Raw genomic sequence first — 22,317 nt, forward strand, 5'->3', positions numbered from 1 at the left:
GCACACGCAGCATCCATTTTATAATTGTTTTTCTGAGAGAAAAACAGGCATGCTTTGTGAAGCACCATGTTTGAGAAAACATTTCAAGATAGCCTCTATGTGGATGCATGTGTATGCATCAGCCTCCGTTGTAGTGCTTTTAATCTGTGACAAAACCATTTCAAGATAATAAGTAAATTATTTTATTGTGTAGAATATAAACTTCTGTACATAATACCTACACATAAAGCAGACTAGTAAAATACTAAATGTTATTACACTCAACCCCCATTAACAGAACAAACAAAAAAAGTTCTAGAAGTTAAAATTAATAAAATAGGTCTGCCTTTCACCAGCTATTAAAATGCATTTATTCCAAGAAATAAGATTTATTCCCTCCAAATCATGCACAATGTTCACTGGCAGAAGAAAACTATTTCACAGTAGAAAGAGAAGCATTAGCATACTGACCACAGACCATGGTGCAAATGTTATTTGGGAGTAGTGGTATGAAGAGTTCTAAATGGCTTACACATTTGGTGTCATGCATCTAGAAATATCAGTATGCTATGCATGCGTTCCAGAGTATATCTGAAGAGGAAAGTAGCGTGAAGTGTTAATGAGATTTTTAATGTTTTGTTACAGTGCATGAGAATCTGGCTCTGAGGTATAATGTTGTGTATTTGCATGTTAAAGCATTTTGCAATGTAAATGACGAATTGACCTTTGAAAATGGCTGATTATGTAGATATTGCAAATTGATTCTTACATATATTATGGCAGAGGCTGATATCAGTGGCTTATTCGGGTCACCTAGGGCAAACTGTTAACAAAGGTTGAGACAATACCTTTGGTGGTCAAATATAGTCTAATGTTGATCTAGTTGGTAAATTGCTGTTGTACTTGCTGTTTTGCTGAAAATCACAGAACCTATATTAGGTTTCCCTTGCAGCCAATAGAAGTTCCTCATGTTCCTGAGCAAGAATGAGTTACTTTAATATGCTGCCTTCCAGTGAACAGTATTTCACTGCCATAACCGAATTTCACTCACTGTTTTAAGTTTGCTTTCACTGAGCAGCCCTCTACTTTCTCAGTAACTTGAGTTTTAATAGTTTTTCAGTAGGGTAGGATTTCACCATGAAAGAGTGACCAGGGATTGTAAATGCTCACTCAAAAGAAACGTGTAATTCCTTACATGTGTTAGTCACAGCACATAAATGGATCACCGTCTCCTCTAGGCCAAAGGCCTTGCAGAGATAACAGACGGAAACATAAAGGAGTGCAAATACTTGATAATTGTGTGCAGGACTGAGTTAGCAAAAGCCTTGAAAAGTAGTGCCTTGAGCATGCTGCTTCTACCACACAGTACAAACCGTGAAACTTCCAAAGGGCAGGTGTGCTTCCTCTTGGTTATATCCTGCATGGATTAAAATGCGATTGAAAATAACTAATAGTGCTAAACTGAACATGGGCAATGTGCGCCAGAACTTGAATGATAGCATTAAAATGAGCTAGGAACAGTATAAACAATATTACGATAAGAAACGTTACACTGTGTCTATCCAGATTAGGATAGATGACTGGGTAAAATATCAAAATAGCTGAAAGGGGAGAGTCGTCTTTTTACTACTTGTCATGTCTGCACAATAATACCCTTTACACTACTGATGGAAGATGGTGGTATGTAATCGAGGTACAAGTTGTCTTAACCCCTTCTGTGCGTGGGACGTCCCACGCCACAGTGCTTGTATGCCTAAGTTGGCTCCCGGCCGTCCCCACACATGAGGCAGGAAATCCTCTGGTGTGGACCCTAGAGGGATTTTCTGTTCAAAGAAACAGCCTCAGGAGCTGTGGAAATCTTCCCCAGCTCCCGAGGACGTTTCTTTGTTTTCACTGAAATGACAATCAGGGGGCATGGTGCACTGACATAATTTCAATGAAAACTAAAGTGAAATGAGCTAATTTCACTTTCACTGCCTAGGTGCTTGAGGGCTATCTCAGTCTCCGAGCACCTAGGCAGACGGGAGAGGTATCATTGGAAAGGGGAGAAGCTCCTCTTTCCAATTGTACCCTTCACTAGTGGATACCTGCTTAGGGCTTGCCGCAGGAGGGCGATCCCCAAGCATGGATCCACTCGATTAGACACCAGGGAGGTGGGGAGCGGTCCCGTGGGCAAGAGCTTTAGCTCCCCTACCCTATTTTCTTTGGGACAATTCAGTCTTTCTGCCCCCCCCATCTGCCTCCCGGCGGGGGCAAAACGACTGCACTTTTTGGGTTGTGTAGGCTGCTACCTGAAAAAATCTAACTGATCCAGAGACTTCTTAAAAAAAAAAAAAAAAAAAAATTGACATCTAGGGGAGTCCAGGGTGGTGTGCTTCACATACACCAGTGGTTCCCAAACTGTGCGCCGCGGCTCCTTGGTGCGCCGTCAAAATTAGCCAGGGGCGCCGCACACAGTCTGGAAACCACTCGGAGGTGCTTTTAATCGGTAGCTTTTCACCATGGTTTTGGAAACAAAACCCCCTGCATTAATTATTGTGACCAGCGGAGGGCGCCAGAGTACCATTAATAATATCCCTATGACAAAAGAAAAGAAATAGTTTAAAATAAATGGTTTTCAGGAACCTGAACGAGAGAATTAAGAAGTCAAACTGTAAATAGTGTAGGTACAGGTACAGGCTGGGATTACGTTCCCCCACCCGCCAAAAAAAAGTAACATAATGGGGAGCCGTGGCCAACACGGCCAATAGGTCAAAGGAGCCGGGGATCGAAAAAGTTTGGGAACCACTGACATACACCCTACACCATTTTCTTACCCACAGTGCCTTGCAAACCTCCAGCTGTGTCTGAAGTCACGCATTTCCCCCACATTTCTGTGATGGAAACTTATGGAATTTGCAGGAATTCACCGAATTCGTACCACCTAGCATAGCCCCACCTGTGCTGATAAGAACGCTGCACCACTTGTGTGGCTGGGCTTAGCGCCTGTGACAGGAACGGATACAACCGATATCAGTGGGAGTCACAATGCAAGGGCTTCCAGTGTCCTTGGTTTGATCCGTTCCTGTCCTATGCCACAGTGCTTGTGTGCACTCAAGGCAGGGAACCCTGCTGATGTGGGCCCCAGAGGGATTTTCAGCTCAAAGAAACAGCCTCGGGGGCTGAGGAAGAGCTTCCTCAGCTCCCAAAGCTGCTTCCTTGTTTACACTGAAATGATGATTAGCACGCATGGTGCACTGACATAATTTCACTCAAAACTAAAGTGAAATGAACTGATCGGCTCATTTCACTTTCACTGCCTCGGTGCTCCCTGAGCTCTCTCACCCCGAGCACCTAGGTAGACGGGAGAGGTATCATTGGAAAGGGGAGAAGCTCCTCTTTCCAGTGGTACCCTACCTTAGTAGATCCCTGCTTGGTGCTCGCCACAGGAGGGATGATACCCAAGCAGGGATCCAATCCATTAGACACCAGGGGGGAGAGCGGCCCCTTGGGCAAGGACTTTAGCCCCCCTCTATTTTTTTATGAGCCAAATCAGGCTTTCTGCCCCTACCCCTCTGCTGCAGGGGGAAAATCGGGACAACAACCTCTGATCTGCCCCTGGGGTTGGGAGGTCAAAAAGCCCATTAGGCACCAGGGAATTTGTTTTTTTTGTTTTCTTACTACTTATTTATCTCAATTGTACTCAACAACTGTGTTCTTTTTGCCACAATTTCGAAGCGACAGGACATGCTATCTTGTTTGTGCTCTCACTTTCACTCTGTGATCATTTCCATCTTCTCCAGTTGTAGTATGCTCAAGTTCACATGCTTATATTCATTTTTAAGAGTTATAATGACTATATCCTTGCACTGATTTCCATTAAAAGGTGTTCAAAGTTTGTATTGCACCTGGATTTTCCTATGAATTTTCTATCTGTGTATTGCTTTTATAATCACTTCTCTTTTCTTGTAATTGGTGATCCTGCTTCGCTCTTGTTTTTACCTTCATCTGGAATGCATTAGTCACATTTTTGCCAAGTAGACCAAATGGCACACTCGTTTGAGCTCAGTGTTTAATGGTGCATCTCTCCAGAGGCAAGTTGTTGCATTTTCTCTCAAATCCTTAGGTGGTTACAAGGCTTCATCTTTCTACCGAACTCTGAGTGTGTTAGCCACATTAAGCACATATTAGTTTAACTGACATATTCTATAACTAAGCTATTTTTTCTACTTTAGTATGTTGCCCCTATTTCTTTACCTTTTGATACTTCTAGCTGGTGACCTTTTTAGGCCTTGCCAGGTATTGATATTGTCGGTTAATATTAAGAGCTTCCAACGCAGATACAAAAAAGTATGTTAAACTTATTATGTTACATAATCACCCATGGTGTTTTTTCATACTCTATATCATAAGATACTTCTAGCTTGTACCTCTCTCCTGCTCTGTTAGGGTGTGCCTCTCCATAGCCACAAAAGGCTCTTCTTATTTCTCTCACAATATGTTGCTGGTGCTGTTGTGGTTCTCTTCTACAGAATGGAACTATTTTTTTTCCAACCAGAGAGCAAGAGGCACAGAATATTTTTTTCCACTCCGTTTTACTCAGAAAAGGACCGAGGAGAGTCTAAACTTCTCATGTTCATAATGAAGAGAAATTTAATGTAGTGACTAAGTGGTAAGCTGTCGCTTGTCAAGGTACACTGCTGTTTAGCCCTGGCTTTCTGCTTTTATGGTGGTGCTTCCTTTTAAAGGAATTCCTTTAATTGCTATAAAAAAACAGAACATTTACATTTTCGTCCATACTCCCTACTCCATGTAACTCTAAAGACTGGCTCATCAACATTCAAAGATTTTTATGGGCAAGCGCAAAGCGCTCGGTCCCATTCTGTAATCTCTTTGGGCTTCCAACCACGCCCATGTCACATCAGTCCCTTTCATTGGTTCGTGGGCTTGCCTTTTAAAATCTGCTTGCTTTAATTTGTGAAAGGCATGCATACATCATGCCTTTTCTGGTGTTTATCCTACCTACACAGCACCAGTAAACTACTAAAAACATACGAGGCTCAATGTTTTCAGCATGGTGTCCGGACTACTTTTATCTGTTTATTTTCCACGCAACGCTGCATTTTTGATGTGAAAAATCAGATCCCCTGTGTTGGAATTGAAACAAACTTGCTAGTGTAACAGTTACCTACCTTGAGTAATTCTCATCTACATTAATCTTGTCCTTTTGCATTTAGTTTATTCTTTTGAGAAGGATAATTAGACAGTGGGGAAAGGAATGGATAAACTCTGCCATCCCCAATTCTGATAACTTAGCTGATTGTATTTTTTTTTTTTTATCTGATACTGGGCTGTGGATGGTGGTCGGTTATGGGAACATGAACAAATTATTGTTGAGAGTTTTTGAGTTAATAGGACTAGAAGCTTTTATTTACTCATTAACTCATCCCAGATCTGTTTTGTTCAACCAGATGTTTAAGTATGCAATTCTATGTCTTGGGGAAAATAGCATTTAAGGAGTACCCCTTGAGTAACTATTGGACAGTTTGTTCTGGGTCACCACATAAAACAAAATATTTTAACCCTGTTCTCGGTGCCGAAAGAAACAAGCAGCCAAAATAAAACATTCAACTGGATAGTGGATACAATTAATTCAGACATTTCTTTGATTACTTTGCTTGTTGCAGTAGATGCACTAAGTGCAACAGTTGTGTCTAGATGTTGATCCAGTGTTCACTGTGCCACAGTACACAAGTTGTGCATCACCAATGAACCTTAGTAAGCTGGAAATAGTCTAGAGTTGCTTGGGTTCTCATCTGGATGGGACCTTACCTGGCTGTTCAGGCTGGACTGTTCCTGTAGGAATAGGAACAAGACTAATTTGCACATGGCTGTTCTTTGTCTACGGTGGCCTAGTGGGAGAAATGATAGACTGGAGTGTTGCTGTAGTTGTTGCCTTTGGCTGAGATTAATATAAGCATTCCTTCCATCGCCCTGTTTTTTTTAGGGTCGAGCCTGCTTCGCATGAGTTTCGCTAGCGAGTCTTTAGGAATTAATAAGAGCTAGGAGCCCCGTGACGTCAGTGTCTTTCATTGGTTCGTGGGCTTGCCTGTTAGAATTTGCTTGATTTTCATTAGTGAAAGGCAGGCACACGTCATGCCTTTTCCGGTGGTTAGCCCTCCTCGAGCGCATCGACCAAGTACAGAAAACATACGAGGCTCGCTGTTTTCCATTCGGTTTGTGGACTACTTTTTCTCTATTTTCGCAACGCGATCTCGCTTGGCAGAAGTCGAGCGCTTTGTGTAATATCTACCCTTTTACACAGTTAATTGCACTTTTTCCGGTTCCGTACATGGTTTATGTTGCAAGAAAAATCTGGTTAGGAGTTTACAACGCTATTAGCTCTGACACGAGCAAACGTGAGACCCGTTGCATTGCAAATGCTTGTTATTATTATAATTGGAACACTGGTAGTCTGGTATGTAAATCAACCATCAAATATGTCCTCAAGCAGTGGGTCAATTGAACCACGTTTACTGGTTAGTGGTTAAGGAGGACACGATGTGTCCTTCCCTGAATATTTAGAATAGAGAAGGAATAATTAAGGTAAATCTTTGCAACACTTTTTATTTAATCACCTTCTGATTCTCACTTTTACTTTTTTTCTCTTTCTGTGCCAGACCGATTCTTTCATCCATCTTATATAAACAAATACACTTCCGCTTCACCAACTTCACTAGTCTTTGAAGTCCTTCGTGCAGTCTTTGAAGTCCTTTTCAGATGCATTTGCCATTGATACCCATAGCTTTACTGTAAAGAAATGGCTCCCTGTTGCAGTAACCCCCCACTTTTTGCCTGATACTGATGCTGACTTGACTGAGAAGTGTGCTGGGACCCTGCTAACCAGGCCCCAGCACCAGTGTTCTTTCACCTAAAATGTACCATTGTCTCCACAATTGGCACACCCCTGGCATCCAGGTAAGTCCCTTGTAACTGGTACCCCTGGTACCAAGGGCCCTGATGCCATGGAAGGTCTCTAAGGGATGCAGCATGTCTGATGCCACCCTAGGGACCCCTCACTCAGCGCAGACACACTGCTTGCCAGCTTGTGTGTGCTGGTGGGGAGAAAATGACTAAGTCGACATGGCACTCCCCTCAGGGTGCCATGCCAACCTCACACTGCCTGTGGCATAGGTAAGTCACCCCTCTAGTAGGCCTCACAGCCCTAAGGCAGGGTGCACTGTACCACAGGTGAGGGCATATGTGCATGAGCACTATGCCCCTACAGTGTCTAAGCAAAACCTTAGACATTGTAAGTGCAGGGTAGCCATAAGAGTATATGGTCTGGGAGTCTGTCAAAAACAAACTCCACAGCTCCATAATGGCTACACTGAATACTGGGAAGTTTAGTATCAAACTTCTCAGAATAATAAACCCACACTGATGCCAGTGTTGGATTTATTAAAAAATGCACACAGAGTGCATCTTAGAGATGCACCCTGTATTTTACCCAATTGTTCAGTGCAGGGCTGACTGGTCTGTGCCAGCCTGCTGCTGAGAGACGAGTTTCTGACCCCATGTGGTGAGAGCCTTTGTGCTCTCTGAGGACAGAAACAAAGCCTGCTCTGGGTGGAGGTGCTTCACACCTCCCCCTGCAGGAACTGTAACACCTAGCAGTGAGCTTCAAAGGCTCAAGCTTCGTGTTACAATGCCCCAGGGCACTCCAGCTAGTGGAGATGCCCGCCCCCTGGACACAGCCCCCACTTTTGGCGGCAAGTCCAGGAGAGATAATGAGAATAACAAGGAGTCGTCACTGGCCAGTCAGGACAGCCCCTAAGGTGTCCTGAGCTGAGGTGACTCTGACTTTTAGAAATCCTCCATCTTGTAGAAGGAGGATTCCCCCAATAGGAATAGGGATGTGCCCCCCTCCCCTCAGTGAGGAGGCACAAAGAGGGTGTACCCACCCTCAAGGACAGTAGCCATTGGCTACTGCCCTCCCAGACCTAAACACACCCCTAAATTCAGTATTTAGGGGCTCCCCAGAACCTAGGAACTCCGATTCCTGCAACTTACAGAAGAAGAGGACTGCTGAGCTGAAAAACCCCTGAAGAAGAAGAAAGAAGACACCAACTGCTTTGGCCCCAGTCCTACCGGCCTGTCTCCTGCCTTCCAAAGAAAACTGCTCCAGCGACGCTTTCCCCAGGACCAGCGACCTCTGAAGCCTCAGAGGACTGCCCTGCTTCCAAGAGACCAAGAAACTCCCGAGAACAGCGGCCCTGTTCAACAAAGACTGCAACTTTGTATCCAGAGGAGCTACAATCCCCGCAAGAAGCGTGAGACTTGCAACACTGCACCCGGCGACCCCGACTCGACTGGTGGAGAAACAACACCTCAGGGAGGACCCTCTGGCGACTCCGAGACTGTGAGTAACCAAAGTTGTCCCCCCTGAACCCCCACAGCGACGCCTGCAGAGGGAATCCCGAGGCTCCCCCTGACCGCGACTGCCTGACTCTAAAATCCCGACGGCTGGAAAAGACCCTGCTCCCGCAGCCCCCAGCACCTGAAGGATCGGGAACTTCAGTGCAGGAGTGACCCCTAGGAGGCCCTCTCCCTTGCCCAGGTGGTGGCTACCCCGAGGAGCCCCCCCTTGCCTGCCTGCACCGCTGAAGAGACCCCTTGGTCTCCCATTGAATCCTATTGCGAACCCGACGCTTGTTTGCACACTGCACCCGGCCGCCCCCGTGCTGCTGAGGGTGTACTTTCTGTGTGGACTTCTGTCCCCCCCCCCCCCCCCGCACCCCCCTCTTCCCGGTGCCCTACAAAACCCCCCTGGTCTGCCCTCCGAAGATGCAGGTACTTACCTGCTGGCAGACTGGAACCGGGGCGCACCCTTCTCCATTGAAGCCTATGTGTTTTGGGCACCACTTTGAACTCTGCACCTGAGCGGCCCTGAGCTGCTGGTGTGGTGACTTTGGGGTTGCTCTGAACCCCCAACGGTGGGCTACCTTGGACCCCAATTTGAACCCCGTAGGTGGTTTACTTACCTGCAAGAACTAACATTACTTTACCTCCCCCAGAAACTGTGAAAATTGCACTAAGTGTCCACTTTTAAAACAGCTAAATGTGTTTTATGTAAAAAGTATATATGCTATTGTGATTATTCAAAGTTCCTAAAGTACTTACCTGCAATACCTTTCAAATGAGATATTACATGTAGAATTTGAACCTGTGGTTCTTAAAATAAACTAAGAAAATATATTTTTCTATAACAAAAACCTATTGACCTGGAATTGTTTCTGCGTGTGTGTTCCTCATTTATTGCCTGTGTGTATGTACAACAAATGCTTAACACTACTCCTTTGATAAGCCTACTGCTCGACCACACTACCACAAAATAGAGCATTAGTATTATCTCTTTTTGCCACTATCTTACCTCTAAGGGGAACCCTTGGACTCTGTGCATACTATTCCTTACTTTGAAATAGTGCATACAGAGCCAACTTCCTACATTTACTTTCTTTGGTTTGATACAGTAAATATCTCTCTTATATACTTGGGATTTGTTAGATAAGATCCATTTCTCATTTCATGTCATGCCAATTTTATTAGATAAAATATCAAGTTTCTTTAGGCATTGTCATATGATACCCTTTCATATCCTACCGCAAATAATAAAATTAACAAAGGGCTTACCTCACGTTTTTTGGAAAATATCTGCCAATGTAACACTTATTTCATTTGAATAAGAATGAAGGCCTGGTAACTGAGGGAAGTCCTCTTCTGCCAGTTTGCCTCACTTTCTGCAGTGCACCGCTTTGGACCTCTGAAGTTTTGCTTAGCTTCTGGAGAGTCAATGAATAAACTGAGTGTAAAGAAAATGGTTCCATTTGAAGCTGGCGGGTTTCACAAACTTTGTAAAGAGTGCACATAGATACTTGCCATTTCCAGATTTTGTCTTGGCAGACATCTTTCCCAAACACTTATGGGCTTTAGTATTTAACTTGTATGCTGAACATACCACATGATACCATTCTGTAACCTCCTTCACAAATCTGTTACTGTGGTTTTCCCTTTCCATGTCCATTTGGTACTGCTGTACCCACCTGGTGACACAAAGTAAGCTTGCAGTTTCAGGTAGTTAAAAATCATTACCCTCCCTGCCGTGTCTTAATCCAGGTCTTCCCAAGATATTAATGCTGTTCAGTCGGGTCCCCCAACAAGGACTATAGGGTTTCTTGAATGATCGCTTCAACAGTGTTGATTTCCGGGGTTTCAGGATAATCTCTAATCAGTGACCTAACACTATAATATGGTATGACCCATTTAAGCCTAATATTGTTCCAGAGTTTAACACCGGTCTGAGGGATCTTGAAATACACTTTCTTAAAAACATTTGGATTCACCACATTTGTATAGGAAGGGCTGTGTACTGATTCATTTCTCTTAGTGTGTATTTCAGCATTTATACTCTATTGGATTGGTCTGGGAGGTCAATTAACATGCAACAGTTCTTAAATTGAAAGGCCTAGTAGTAGATTGAAAGATCTGGGAGTTGCAGGCCACCCTTCTCTGATGTCCTCATCTTCTTCCAGGACAACCTGAAGCCCTTGGAGCCTATGTGAAACTGGACAGTTTAACCTGAAGATTGGTGATCTGATACTTGTCAAACTCTAGTGGTATGGTGCTAAACATTAATTACTTTAAGGAGAATGGAACTGCATATCAAATAAACCCTACTATAAATATTAAGTGGACATTTTTTACTTACTTAAAAAGAACTCAATTTCTCTAGAAACCGTATTTAACTTTTTGGATGGAATTTCACTTCTATCCCGTTAATAAGATGCCTGGGTATCTTACTTTCTTCATCCTAAGTCCCAACTTATGCTTCCGGCAGAGATGTTCCATTCTTCTTTCTGCTAATGAATAGATAGTTCTAAATTTCTGTGCATCTTCATTACCTGACCCTTTTTTTAAATCTAGTATGTATATGTTGATATTGTATGCATTGAGAACTATTTCCCTTTCATACCCCTTATATTTAAAATGAGGGACAACTGTATCTTGCCTTATTGACTGTAAAAATGTTTCAGTATGTAAACTGTAAAGTAGGGGAGATAGTGGGCATCCTTGTTGGGTACCACTATTTATTTTAATTTTCAGATAGAATGTCATTCACTACAATACTTCATGTAGGTGTCTTGTAAAATGCCTGAATCCTCAAGACTTTAGAAAGTAGGCCAAATTCAGTTAAGCATTCCTAAAGAAAGACCCTCTTGATCTGATGGAAAGCCCTTGCCACATGCAAGGTTATGACTGCTAATGACACTTTATAGGCTACTGTTAGGACAGTTGTGTCTAACAATAGATGTGTAAGATCATAAAGGTGCCTTACCCTTATAAATACCCTTTAGTCTTCATGTGTTAGTTCCTCCAATACTAATGCTAGCCTAGCTGCCACTATTGTTGCAAACATTTTGTATTCTTTCTTTAGTAATGAGATAGGCTTGTAGGAATTGCATTTCTTTATGTTCTCTTTGGGCTTGACCATTAATGACACTGTTCCCTCGCACCAAGTATGGAGCTGTATTCTCTCATTCTAGTATTGAATTAAATACCTGTCTTAGTACAGAGATCATAACTTCTATGATAATTTTATACATTGAATCATATATACCATGTGGATCAATCACCTTGCAATTTGAGTCGTATTATAGTCTTTCTTATCTCTTATATCTTCAATCAACATCTCTTGATGTGCATCTTTTGTTGATGGTAACAGCTTATCTGCTATCCGTTTTTTAACAGTGTTTTGTTTTCACTTCCACTATATAGATCTTGAAAACAATTCTGAAAAATGTGTGTAATTTCTCTTTTCTCAGTCGCCCACCCCTCTATATTTTGTATGGATTTTATATAGTTCCTTGTTCTTTCAGTTTTACTCTTTCAAGGCAACACATTTTCACTGTCAACATAGTCAGAATGCCGCATTTTGCACATTACTCACACAGTGCTACTTTTTGTTCTCAAACTTTATAATTAAGTCCCTTTTTAGCTTGGTCTAATTGATGTTCCATCTCCAAACTCCTTACATTCAATTCAGCTATACTGGCATCTATTTCTCTAATTTGTTATAGTGATCATTGTTTATCTCCAGTTTAAACTGCTTTCCTGGATCACTTCTCTCCTCTTAGAAATGCTTTGTGTGTCCCACGCAATACTTAGGGAGTAGCTGGTTAGAGTCTTGAAAAAAAAAAAAAAGTGACACTGTCTCTTGTCATATCTTACAATCCACCTACAAGTAATATACTCTTCTTTAAAAGATCATTCCATCCAAACAGCTGCCTGATCAGATGTATGTGGTGTCATGTGCCTGATATCTATAAAAATGTCTTTGTAAACCAAGTCTAGCAACCATAGATTTATTCTTAAAAAATGTCTGTTGGTTTTTTTTTCTATGAAAAATTTATTTTCTGTTTCCCTGCTTTTTCCCAAACATACTTCGTACAGTTGTAAGTGTTGCATCATACTTTTTAGGGATCTTGCAAAACATGGGTTTAATGCGGGCGTGTTCTATATCGACCTATCTAATGCATTATTAAATAATGTGTTAACCTCTCCCCCTATACCTTTATACTGAGAGAGTAAACATCTCAGCTGGCCATATTATCCTGCACATGCTATAATAGATTTGCATTCTGTGATTTTTAGCTATGGCACATCTACCTCCTTATCTATCTTGTACTGTGTCCAATACTTCTGTGTAGCTCCTGTTTCCTATTATTATAAGCACCCCTTTCATAATAGATGTCTCCTCTATAGTAAAAACTTGTTGAACCCGACCTACCCTGCAAAACTGAGTCTCTCACACAAACTTAGTAAGGTACAACTCTTGTAACATCAGTATTTGTGCATGACAGCTTTTCAAGAGCAGACCAGTCTTTCATTTATAAATCTTATCCTGTAGTTGGCCATCATCTTGCCTTCTTTCTTCCCTTTTTTGTCCTCACATTCCATTAATTTCATATCTAAGTTCTGGTGTAGACTGTACAAGGACATTTATTTTCTTTCTTTTTTCCCTCCCTAAACTTGCTACCCTCTCGGTGAAAACCTTCCTATCCCCCATTCTTCAATTTTTTTGTTTTACAACCTTGGTGTCTATTTAGATATAATCTATTGCCTAACTTGCTGTACCTTGTGTGTGGCAGTTTATTACTGATTAGACAAGAAAATACTCCCTCTTGCCTTATTGTGTGTTGGGGTATTAGATGATTAATCAGCGCATCCACCTCCAACACCTGCCTAAACTTGTACACTTTCTTATCCTTCATCACGATCATCATGACCGGAAACTTCCTTTGCAGCATGGCACCCAGGGTACAAAATTCTTGCATTCTTTACCATAAGGAACACAGTCTCTCCTCTTTTCCTTTGCAAATATCTGATTTGATGGAGAAAGTATAATTTTTTTATGCAAAATAGTCTGTCTGCAATGCTGTAGTCCGCATCTGGTCCTTAACTGTAAATGTCAGAAAGCTAACTAAAATATTCCTTGGTTTCTGGTGATTTAGATTGATGAATGTGATCGCCGTGTTTCGTGCTCTAAATATATCTCACTTAACACACTACCTCTAAAGAGAGTGACTACAAAGTACTTCAGTGTTCTCATTCACTGCCCTCAGGAACATTTTGTATCTTTACATTGCTCCTTCTAGATTGATTTTCTGGTCTCATTGCAAGTCTTTTATCTTGTTCTTCTAGAGTAACAATTTTTTTAACTACTTGGGTTATGTTTTTCAGATTATCTTATAAAGATTGTCTATGGTTAGTTAAGTTTTCCAGTTTTTCCCCAACATGGGACGTCTCTTGGATGTCTTTTGATTCTTCTCAGAAAAAGTGAAACTATTTCAGATCTCCATAGATAGACAATGAAAGGGAGAGGAGGCATGGGTAGGGTGGGTTGGGGTGGCCGAGCTCAACATCATCCTTACTGTACATCTAACAGCCCTTTACTTGAACCGTGTTGCCTACCAGTAAGTCTTCTTGGCAGCCGCTCCCGACATTCTGGAGTCTCCCTATTAGCTTCACTATTAGATTCCGGCTCATTCAGCACAGCCTGTCTATTGTTGATGCTTATGTCAGTTGGGGGTTTAACAGGTCAGTTCCCTCATCTTCTTCACAGACTGGCATCCTAACCTGTTTACTCCGTTGGTCTTGTGTTATTTCCTGAATTACCTCTGTGATATGACCTGATTCTGTGACTGGAGGGATTAATGGTTCTGCAGGCAATCTGGTGCCTCCTAATTGATAGCCACCATACTATCTGAACTCTTTTACCGGCACACACTTTTAAACAAGGTATAAATAGTAATGATGGTTCCCTTCTCGATTGTTCTTCTGTCACTATTTTTAAAAAAGAGACATAAGGATGGTATAGGTTTAGGCACCTTGGCCTGCAGGTTTCCACTTTGTTCTTTAGACTTGTTTTACGGACTCCTCACTGGGGTTTAGCTGTCCATCCAGATGTTTACAGACTCCTTTCTTAGAGGTTACCCTGCTGCTTTGTCTGAATTATCATACTTTTAGGACTTATCTTTGTGGATCTATGTGAATATCCACTTTTCTTAATTCTCTTCCCACTCTCTGACTTTATGCCTAAACACAATGTTATTCTCTAATGCAACATGGTCCTGCCCCTGCGTTAATACTGCAAATTCACCTACTTCAGATTTACTCTCTGCTGTTTCTTAGCATAGTCTCCCGTTGTCCTTTTAGCAGGAGTTTTCCCTGAACCTTCTGACATTGTTTGCTGTGAATCGTTTGCGAAAGCTCCCCATTGTTTATTTCGTCCTTGCATCTGGTGTGCAGCTTCGGTGCTGACATAGACTGTGCTGTCTTGGAAGGCATTCCGTCTCGCTGCCCTCCTGTACCAGCAGAGGTGCTGTGCTGCTCTCGTCCAGCTCGCCGTCTGCTTCGTATTTCCAAGTCCTGTTGTTTGCTCGCTGGACCACATCGAGAAGTATTGGGGAACAACTAAAGGAGAAGGAGATACACTCAAGAGACAGGAAGCTTGAAAAAATACTAAAGCTTCTGCACTTAATACTACTTCATTGAGTCATGCAGGAATCAGAGCACCGTCTCCTGACTTGTTTCAGCTTGCTGCCATGTTCCAAGGTACAAGAGTGGTGAAAGAGAATCAGTGTTTGCAAAAGTTCATGGTATTTTAGGACATTATATTGACTCAAAAACTGTTTCACTTTTCAAATGTGCTTCTTATTTTTTCTAATCATATTTTTACCTTTTGTAACTCAAATGTAGTTGTTTGCTCCATTTGCCTGGGTAAATATTTAAACTTGCCTTTATATGGTGGTAATGTAAAGAATACTTTCAAATGCTTTCTAAACAGATGTTCATAAGTGCTCAGCATGCTTTGTCTTAACTTGTTTTCAGATTATGAACCTGGGAATTGAAGAAATTGCAGACCTCAGGGCCTTTGTCTTCCTGTGGTGTGGCTCTGGTGAGGGTTTGGATTATGGTCGAGTGGTAAGTAGGCTCCCTAACATTTACATTTATTTAATATATGTTTTTAAATATGTATTTTTTGTGCAATTGTGTGCTTCGCAGGCAGCCTTTAAGGGCTTTACAGTGTCCTGCTTTAATTCATTCATTAATAGTGAATAAGAGACAGGAAGAGATTACACATGAGGCAGGGGTGTGGAATTCCTATAGCCCGACTCCCAGGACCTATTGTTTGGTGTCAAGGACAACAGATTTTTGTGTTTATTTTGTCTTTGGGACAAAAAGGCCAAACCCCCTGCAGCACAAACCCTTTGGCTGCTAGTTTACAGTACCATATTATGAAACAGGGAAGGATGTTGTCTGCAGTTAAGATAATATTTGTGTCAATACATTAATGCTGCTTTATCTTGTATTTATGGTTCATAATGTAAAGCCTTTATTATTAGGGCAAGAGCTATAAGGAAGTATTGTAAGCTCGGACTGCACTGCTGGCAGTGGTCCCAGTATAAAAATGTGTACACATTTTTGCAAAATTCATTAATGTGAGGCTACAGATAATCCTCCCAGAATGCTCTCTGGTGAGATGCAAATATTTGCAGAAGTTTGAAAGCCAAATTGATGAGCCTTTGCTTTCAAATTAAAGGTACACAATAAAATGCATCTAGGAAAACATGTTTTTCTAAACTGCTGTGAAATTTTAGTTACCATTTCTTTGAAGCATCACCTACTAAAATGTGTTAATGTATGCTACTATTCCCAAAAATATTCATAATGGAAAATCAGTGCAACCAGTTTCAAAAAGATTATGGCAAACATGAAAATAAATAATCATTGGCAAAGACAATAGGTCTGGCATTGTTGGTCAGCCTTTTGGTTTTGTCAGTGTGGGTCTTGTTTTGGCATGGATTTTGTAAAACTCTTTTGTTGTGGGAGCTGCCTGGCCCTCACCATTATCATAAATATTGATAAAAAGCAGTAATATGTTTTGCCACAGTAGTCTCTGGAACTGAACAAAACTTTGTGTGCGGATGTGCTCCATGTGAAAGAGCAGAATGCTGTAGCTCACAGTGAAGCCAGTCTATAGATAGAGAATTTTAATAAAAATAAAAGATCTTGGTTAACGGAAGACTTAATTAGTGACCCAATTTTTAAATAAAAACACAAGTGCACCATGATATATGCCCTTGCATTAGTGCAGATTTGCAGCTATCATGATTTCACAATTACAGAAGTAGGCCAGGAAAATATTTGTGAGCTGCATTTTAGCATGAGCAAATACGCATGTGTAGATATGCTCATGCAAAAATCTGATGAGCGTGTACAAGTTCACTTTCTCTCCAACCACTTTTTTTTCACCAACCCTGGAGGACGTTTTACTTCTGACCCTTGTCATGAGTACATTTCCAACCTTTCTCAGCATGGGAAATGATTAGAGAACAGCTGGTGAATACCCCTTAAACATGCAAGTTACCACGTTTGCACAGACTCCAGGGTGCATTCCAACCCTGGAACTGGTTCTTAACGCAACCTTTAGCCCCAGTGTGTAGATCTGTGGAAAGGTGGCAAAATGTGGTAATTCAAACCTTTCTATAGTATGAGCCCTGGCATAATCAGACAGGCTATTATCAGAGCTCTTATATAACGAGATTGCTGCCATTATTTGTCGCCACACTACGTGATACCACAGGGACCAGTGTGTTTTTTACAGGACAAGTAGATTTATGAAACAACCTGTCCCATGGACAAGTAGATATATTTTTTTAATTCCCCACCCATGGAGAGAGCAACATTAATACAGCTTTCACGCATTTAATATAGAAGATAGACCTCAAAATGTCAGCTTACCCATGACCTTCTGTTAATTTGTACTCCTAAATAAGCATGTTTTGCTTTGTCTAGATTGACATTTCTTTCAGCTGATTTTTTTTTTGTCTTCCTGAAATACTGTTGAGTTGCTGTTGTTCACGAAACAAACACCACAGGGTTTCATAATAAATTTGCCATACTTCACTTTGGTGTGGAATCTTTACCACATAATCACTTTTTGATGTTGAAAGAAGTGATCAATACTTAACCTCAGTATTTATTTAATTTACGTTCTGAAGCCTGTAGCTAGAAAGCTGTGATGATGATAGCCCTCCTGAGCGATATGAGTTCTTCTAAGCAGTTCTTTTGGATTTCTTCATTGTGGATTCCACTTGGAGATTTTAATGTGTAGCTAGGGAGATACATACCTTACCAAATACACAATTGTATAGTTATAAGTAAATTGTCAGTACTTTTTAATTTGGAGTGATATCTAGGCCTGAAATGCACACACTTGCTTAGAAGATTTATGTTTTACAGGCTTATGCTGCAAGAGAAAGATAACCCTTATCATATAACCAGTCAGCATTTTGATGTAGAACATTGCTTTGCCTTGTTACGCAATAAGGGCACCCAAAGGATAAAACGTATATTACATCTGATAAAAAGTGACTCAATATTTGAGAGGGAGTTACCTATTTGAATTGGCTGAACAATTCGGGTGACTTTATGATGGCATTTGAACCTACAATCCTAGCCACCTACAATGCTCTTTCACCTTTGGCGTGCCTGTGAAGGACACAAGTTCAGGGAAAGGATTTCATAACTGCAGCAATTAAAGAGAAGCTAGAAAAGCAGAAAGATTGTAATGAAAATACAGCTTAAGAATGTAGTTAAATGCTACATTATTGAGAAGAAAGTGTCTGTCACATTACAGTTTTGAAAACTAAAATCATGCTCTAATTATTGAATTCCAAAGTGTAGAAATATTAGCAGACAATACTCTTCAATGGACGTATTGCTGTGTATGCATTCGTATGGGTTCTTCCGGACGTAGATTTCTTGCCTTATGAATCTCCCTAGGCACTAGACTGGATCAGGAAAACTTTTGCAAAACTCTTGGGTGCCAACAGGTGGGGACGTTGCCCCCCAAAGACAAGTGTCACTGTTTCACTCGTGTTTGGAGCAAATGTCAGTTATGTAGCAGTAAGATATCTGCATGTGGTTCCTCTGCACCAAACGTGTTAGTAGATCCTCTAAAAATGTTTCCATACAAACACCAAAACCATCAGGGAAAGGGTCACCAAAGTACAGCATACAAAAGGCAGGGCTGATCCCAACCCAGGTTACAAGGCTTGTTTCTATCCAGATCACCTTCATCAGGAAAGTTGAAGGACAAGTAAAAAAACAAACCGAAGCATAGGAAAAGTATTATTATTTCTGTTGAATGCCCAGAAGCTCCAGGTCCCTGTTGAGGTCTCTGTGTCAGCTTTTCAGAAACCATATTCCTGCATTAGCTTTCTCTTTTGACACATGGCCAAACCTTAATCCAGTGTGCCCCAAAATCCCCAGGCCATCGTCAACTCTACTACAAGTTGAGACCTTCATATAGGCCACATTCACATAGGCCATGTTGCAGATATTTGAGCTCCTTTTGGCCCCCACATAATACCCAGCAAGGACCCCAACCAAATTATCCACTGGCTGGCCCTTACTCTGTGCTACCTGACACTGGGCAAAGCCAGCCTGCTCCACTTCTGATTCCAATACTGGACTGCTCATTACAGACTATGCTACAAACCTCTTCGGTCATTCCTCCATTGGTGCTACCACTGGCCTGACACTAGAGATCCGACTCCTATTCATATCTTTCCTCGGCTAGTGTTTGCCCTATGTCATGCTATAGAATTACGAATTCACAGCCAGGTGTGTGGAGGAAGGCTCACTCTGGTTCAGTTATTTCTGCAGCAATACCTCCGGGGAATGAAGGCTGTTTTGGGTCAGACTCTGATTTGAAACCAGGACTTTAAGCTGCCCCACATGATGACTATGATGAGGCGGCAGCAAACTTACTACTTCCTCATTATAGTGATGCTGGCTTACATCTTGAGCTACAGAGTGTCTCTGGCCTAGATACCTCTCCAGAACCTGTGCTTGATTCTCATTTAGGCACATTGACTGATGAAAATGCTTTTTTCACTGTTGTGGTTGGAAAAGTGCTGTCTCTCCCCCCCTCCCCACTGAGAAGAGTAAGGCAGAGTTCTAGAGATTTTGCAACCTCTGCCTTTTTATACTTCTGAACTTCATGTTGCCATTTTACAAGCCTCTGTATGACACAATTATGTCAGCCTCGTCAAAACAGTTGTCTGTGGTATCAGCGAATCACACTATTGGTGCACTCCATTGACTGACTCCTTGTCACCCTAGGTTTTTGATACAGCTTCCCACTCCAGAGAGCCTTGTTGTACAGCTTCCATTTGAAAGGGGAATCCTAACTCCTTTACTGCAGCTTGTACAGACAGACAGGCAAGCTAAATGAATTGGCTCAATGGACAGGAAAGATTTTTCTTTGAATGTCATCTGTGTGCTGGGTCCCTACAGTACCACCTTCCTGACATGGCGCATGTGGCACCCGTTCTGTCTCCTGTACACTTTTTAATCTATGCCTTTGATCCATCAGGCGGGACTAAGCACAACCCATTTGGATAGCCCTTGATCTGAACTTCTGACTTTGAGCATATGACCTCCAACCTGGCCATCTCTACATGAGAAACTGATATCCCAAAAGCTGGACCGAGTTTTTCACCTATATCTCTACAACCTCCGACACCGCCGTTCATGAAAATGGAGTGTAATCTGCGAGGTGGAAGTCATTCTAACTGCTCACAGACCCTTCACCAAGTCTGTGTTTGGGCCAGTAGGCTAAATTTTCCACTTGTTGTGAAATGAAGCAAATGACCGTCTCCAGACAAAACAGTTTGATTTTGTGTTGTTTATACTGTCTTTGTCCTGGCAAGGCCTTTCTGTGGCTACAGCTAAGGATTACTTATCTGCCCTTTTGACCTTTACCTGTTTGCCTTATCAACCTTTATTATTCAAGCCACCATTTGTAATGCTTTTTAAATAATGGCTTTCACATACATATCTCACCTTTATTACTCCCCATTGGGACCTTGATTCGGTTCTGACCTGTTGGATGTGTACTCCCTTTGAGCTGCTTCACAGCTATACTCAGAGGCTCTTCACCCTAACAACGTATTTCTAATTGCTTTTAATTTTGCGTGTACATTAGTGTTACAGCATTTTTAAGAAATTACTTTTTCGTGAAAAATATTTCTGGATAATGAATATACTGTTAGATCTAGTACAAATACTCAAAATTATTTCAAATACACTCAAAACAAATTTAATTTATGATATAAAAGTATGTTTGTTAACATATTTTAGTTTGGGCACATTTTGCTGGAGTCTTCACATTATTTAACATGGGTGCTGTTTTGCTGTCTGTTCTTTGATTGTGTTTCTTTCCCCTCCCAGTGCATTCCTCAGTTAGTATTTTTACTTTTACAGCTCTGCAGAACGAAGATATGTGATGTAACTGCATGTATTGTGAATGAACTTTCAAACAATGTAAATGTTTCAAATGTTCAAGGTCTTATCTGCTGATAGTTATATTGTTGGTTTATCACTCTTCGGCTGGTCTGTGGACCATTGGTAGAAATGTTTCATTTTAGATCAACTTCCTAAGACAGTGTGTTGCTGAGGCTGCACAAAGCTTTCTTAGAAAAGGGGATGGTGTTAAAGGCATTGTGTTAAGTTGAATTATTCTATTACTCTGACTTGCTGAATAATAGATACCCTTGATCATGACACCATGATTCTGTGGATTTCTCTAGTTTTCTGCGCAAGAACTGTGTAAAAGAATCCCTTCATTCTGAGACTGAAAAATCTATCACAAATGAAAAGCCTCTCTAGCAAAACAAGAAAGTATTCTGAGACCTTTCCTTTTCAATTTGGCATGCTGCCCATTTCTTAAAGACTTGCTGTTCGTTTGGGACTTAGACTGATTTTTGATTTTGATTGAATTCTGCACTCTGCATTTAGGTGTGCATGGTTTTTATTCTGTGCTGCTTATTTTTGAGATTTTGTAATAAAACCCTTTTACTTTTCCTATTTTCTAAACTTCCGTTATTGAGCGGTCCAAATTACTGGTGTGAAGAAAGACGGATGAACTGGTGAATTGTCCTTTACATCAAACTATTATGCCTTGGCTCAGTAGGATCGTTTGCGAGACACAGATCTATTTACACTGCTTGAAAAGCCTCCAAAATAGCCCTTGCTCAGGATACTTGGTTTTGCAGTGTGAATTTTTTCTAGATTAGCGTTCTGTGCATTATTCCGGCATCTAGTGGTTGGGTCCGGATTATCTACTATTTCCCCTAAAAATATTTTGTCCGGCTTCTTTCTCTAACTTTTGTTTTGTTGTTGTTGGGCGTCGACAGAAGAAACATTTGGTGTTTTGTTGTGACAATGTTGCGCTTCTTCCGGGTGTCTCCGCCCCAGTTCGTCATCTTCAGATTATTTTTTCTGCAATTAGATCAGGATGTTTTCCGTGAAGACGTCTTTTCTCTCAGAAGAATCCATCAGAAGAATAAGCTACTTACCTTTGATAATACTCTTTCTAGTTGTTGGTCTAACACCAGATTCCCCACAGCACTCTTCCTCCCTGTTCTGTGGAGTGGACTCTCACGAGTAATTGTCACAAGTTATTTATTATATATTGCCCATACAAACTCAATGGTGTTAGTCACAGTCTGCATCTGAAGCCTTGTAAAAAGTAAAACAACTGATGTTAGCGGGCAGGGACGTGTGTATTTGGAATACTGGATTGTTATGTACAGAGGCCAAATATGCTATTACTAAGTTTTCTGTATTCAGTCTGGCACCTGTGGAGATTCACAAGATAAATAATCTGCTGTTGAGTAACCACGATTTTCCTGCCAAAATGCTAGTTCACTTAGGTGCTATTACAAA

General features: G+C 41.4%; 1 protein-coding gene across 1 annotated transcript in view; it reads left to right on the plus strand.

Moving 5' to 3' along the window:
* METTL14 (methyltransferase 14, N6-adenosine-methyltransferase non-catalytic subunit) overlaps positions 1-22,317 on the plus strand; it is a 156,604-nt gene that overhangs the window by 58,836 nt on the left and 75,451 nt on the right. The window contains exon 8 of the mRNA XM_069230159.1: positions 15,409-15,501. Coding sequence (XP_069086260.1) covers positions 15,409-15,501 — 93 coding nt within the window. The remainder of the gene's footprint in view (positions 1-15,408; positions 15,502-22,317) is intronic.

This window comes from Pleurodeles waltl, chromosome 1_1 (genome assembly GCF_031143425.1).
Source record: "Pleurodeles waltl isolate 20211129_DDA chromosome 1_1, aPleWal1.hap1.20221129, whole genome shotgun sequence".
Classification (NCBI taxonomy): Eukaryota; Metazoa; Chordata; class Amphibia; order Caudata; family Salamandridae; genus Pleurodeles; species Pleurodeles waltl.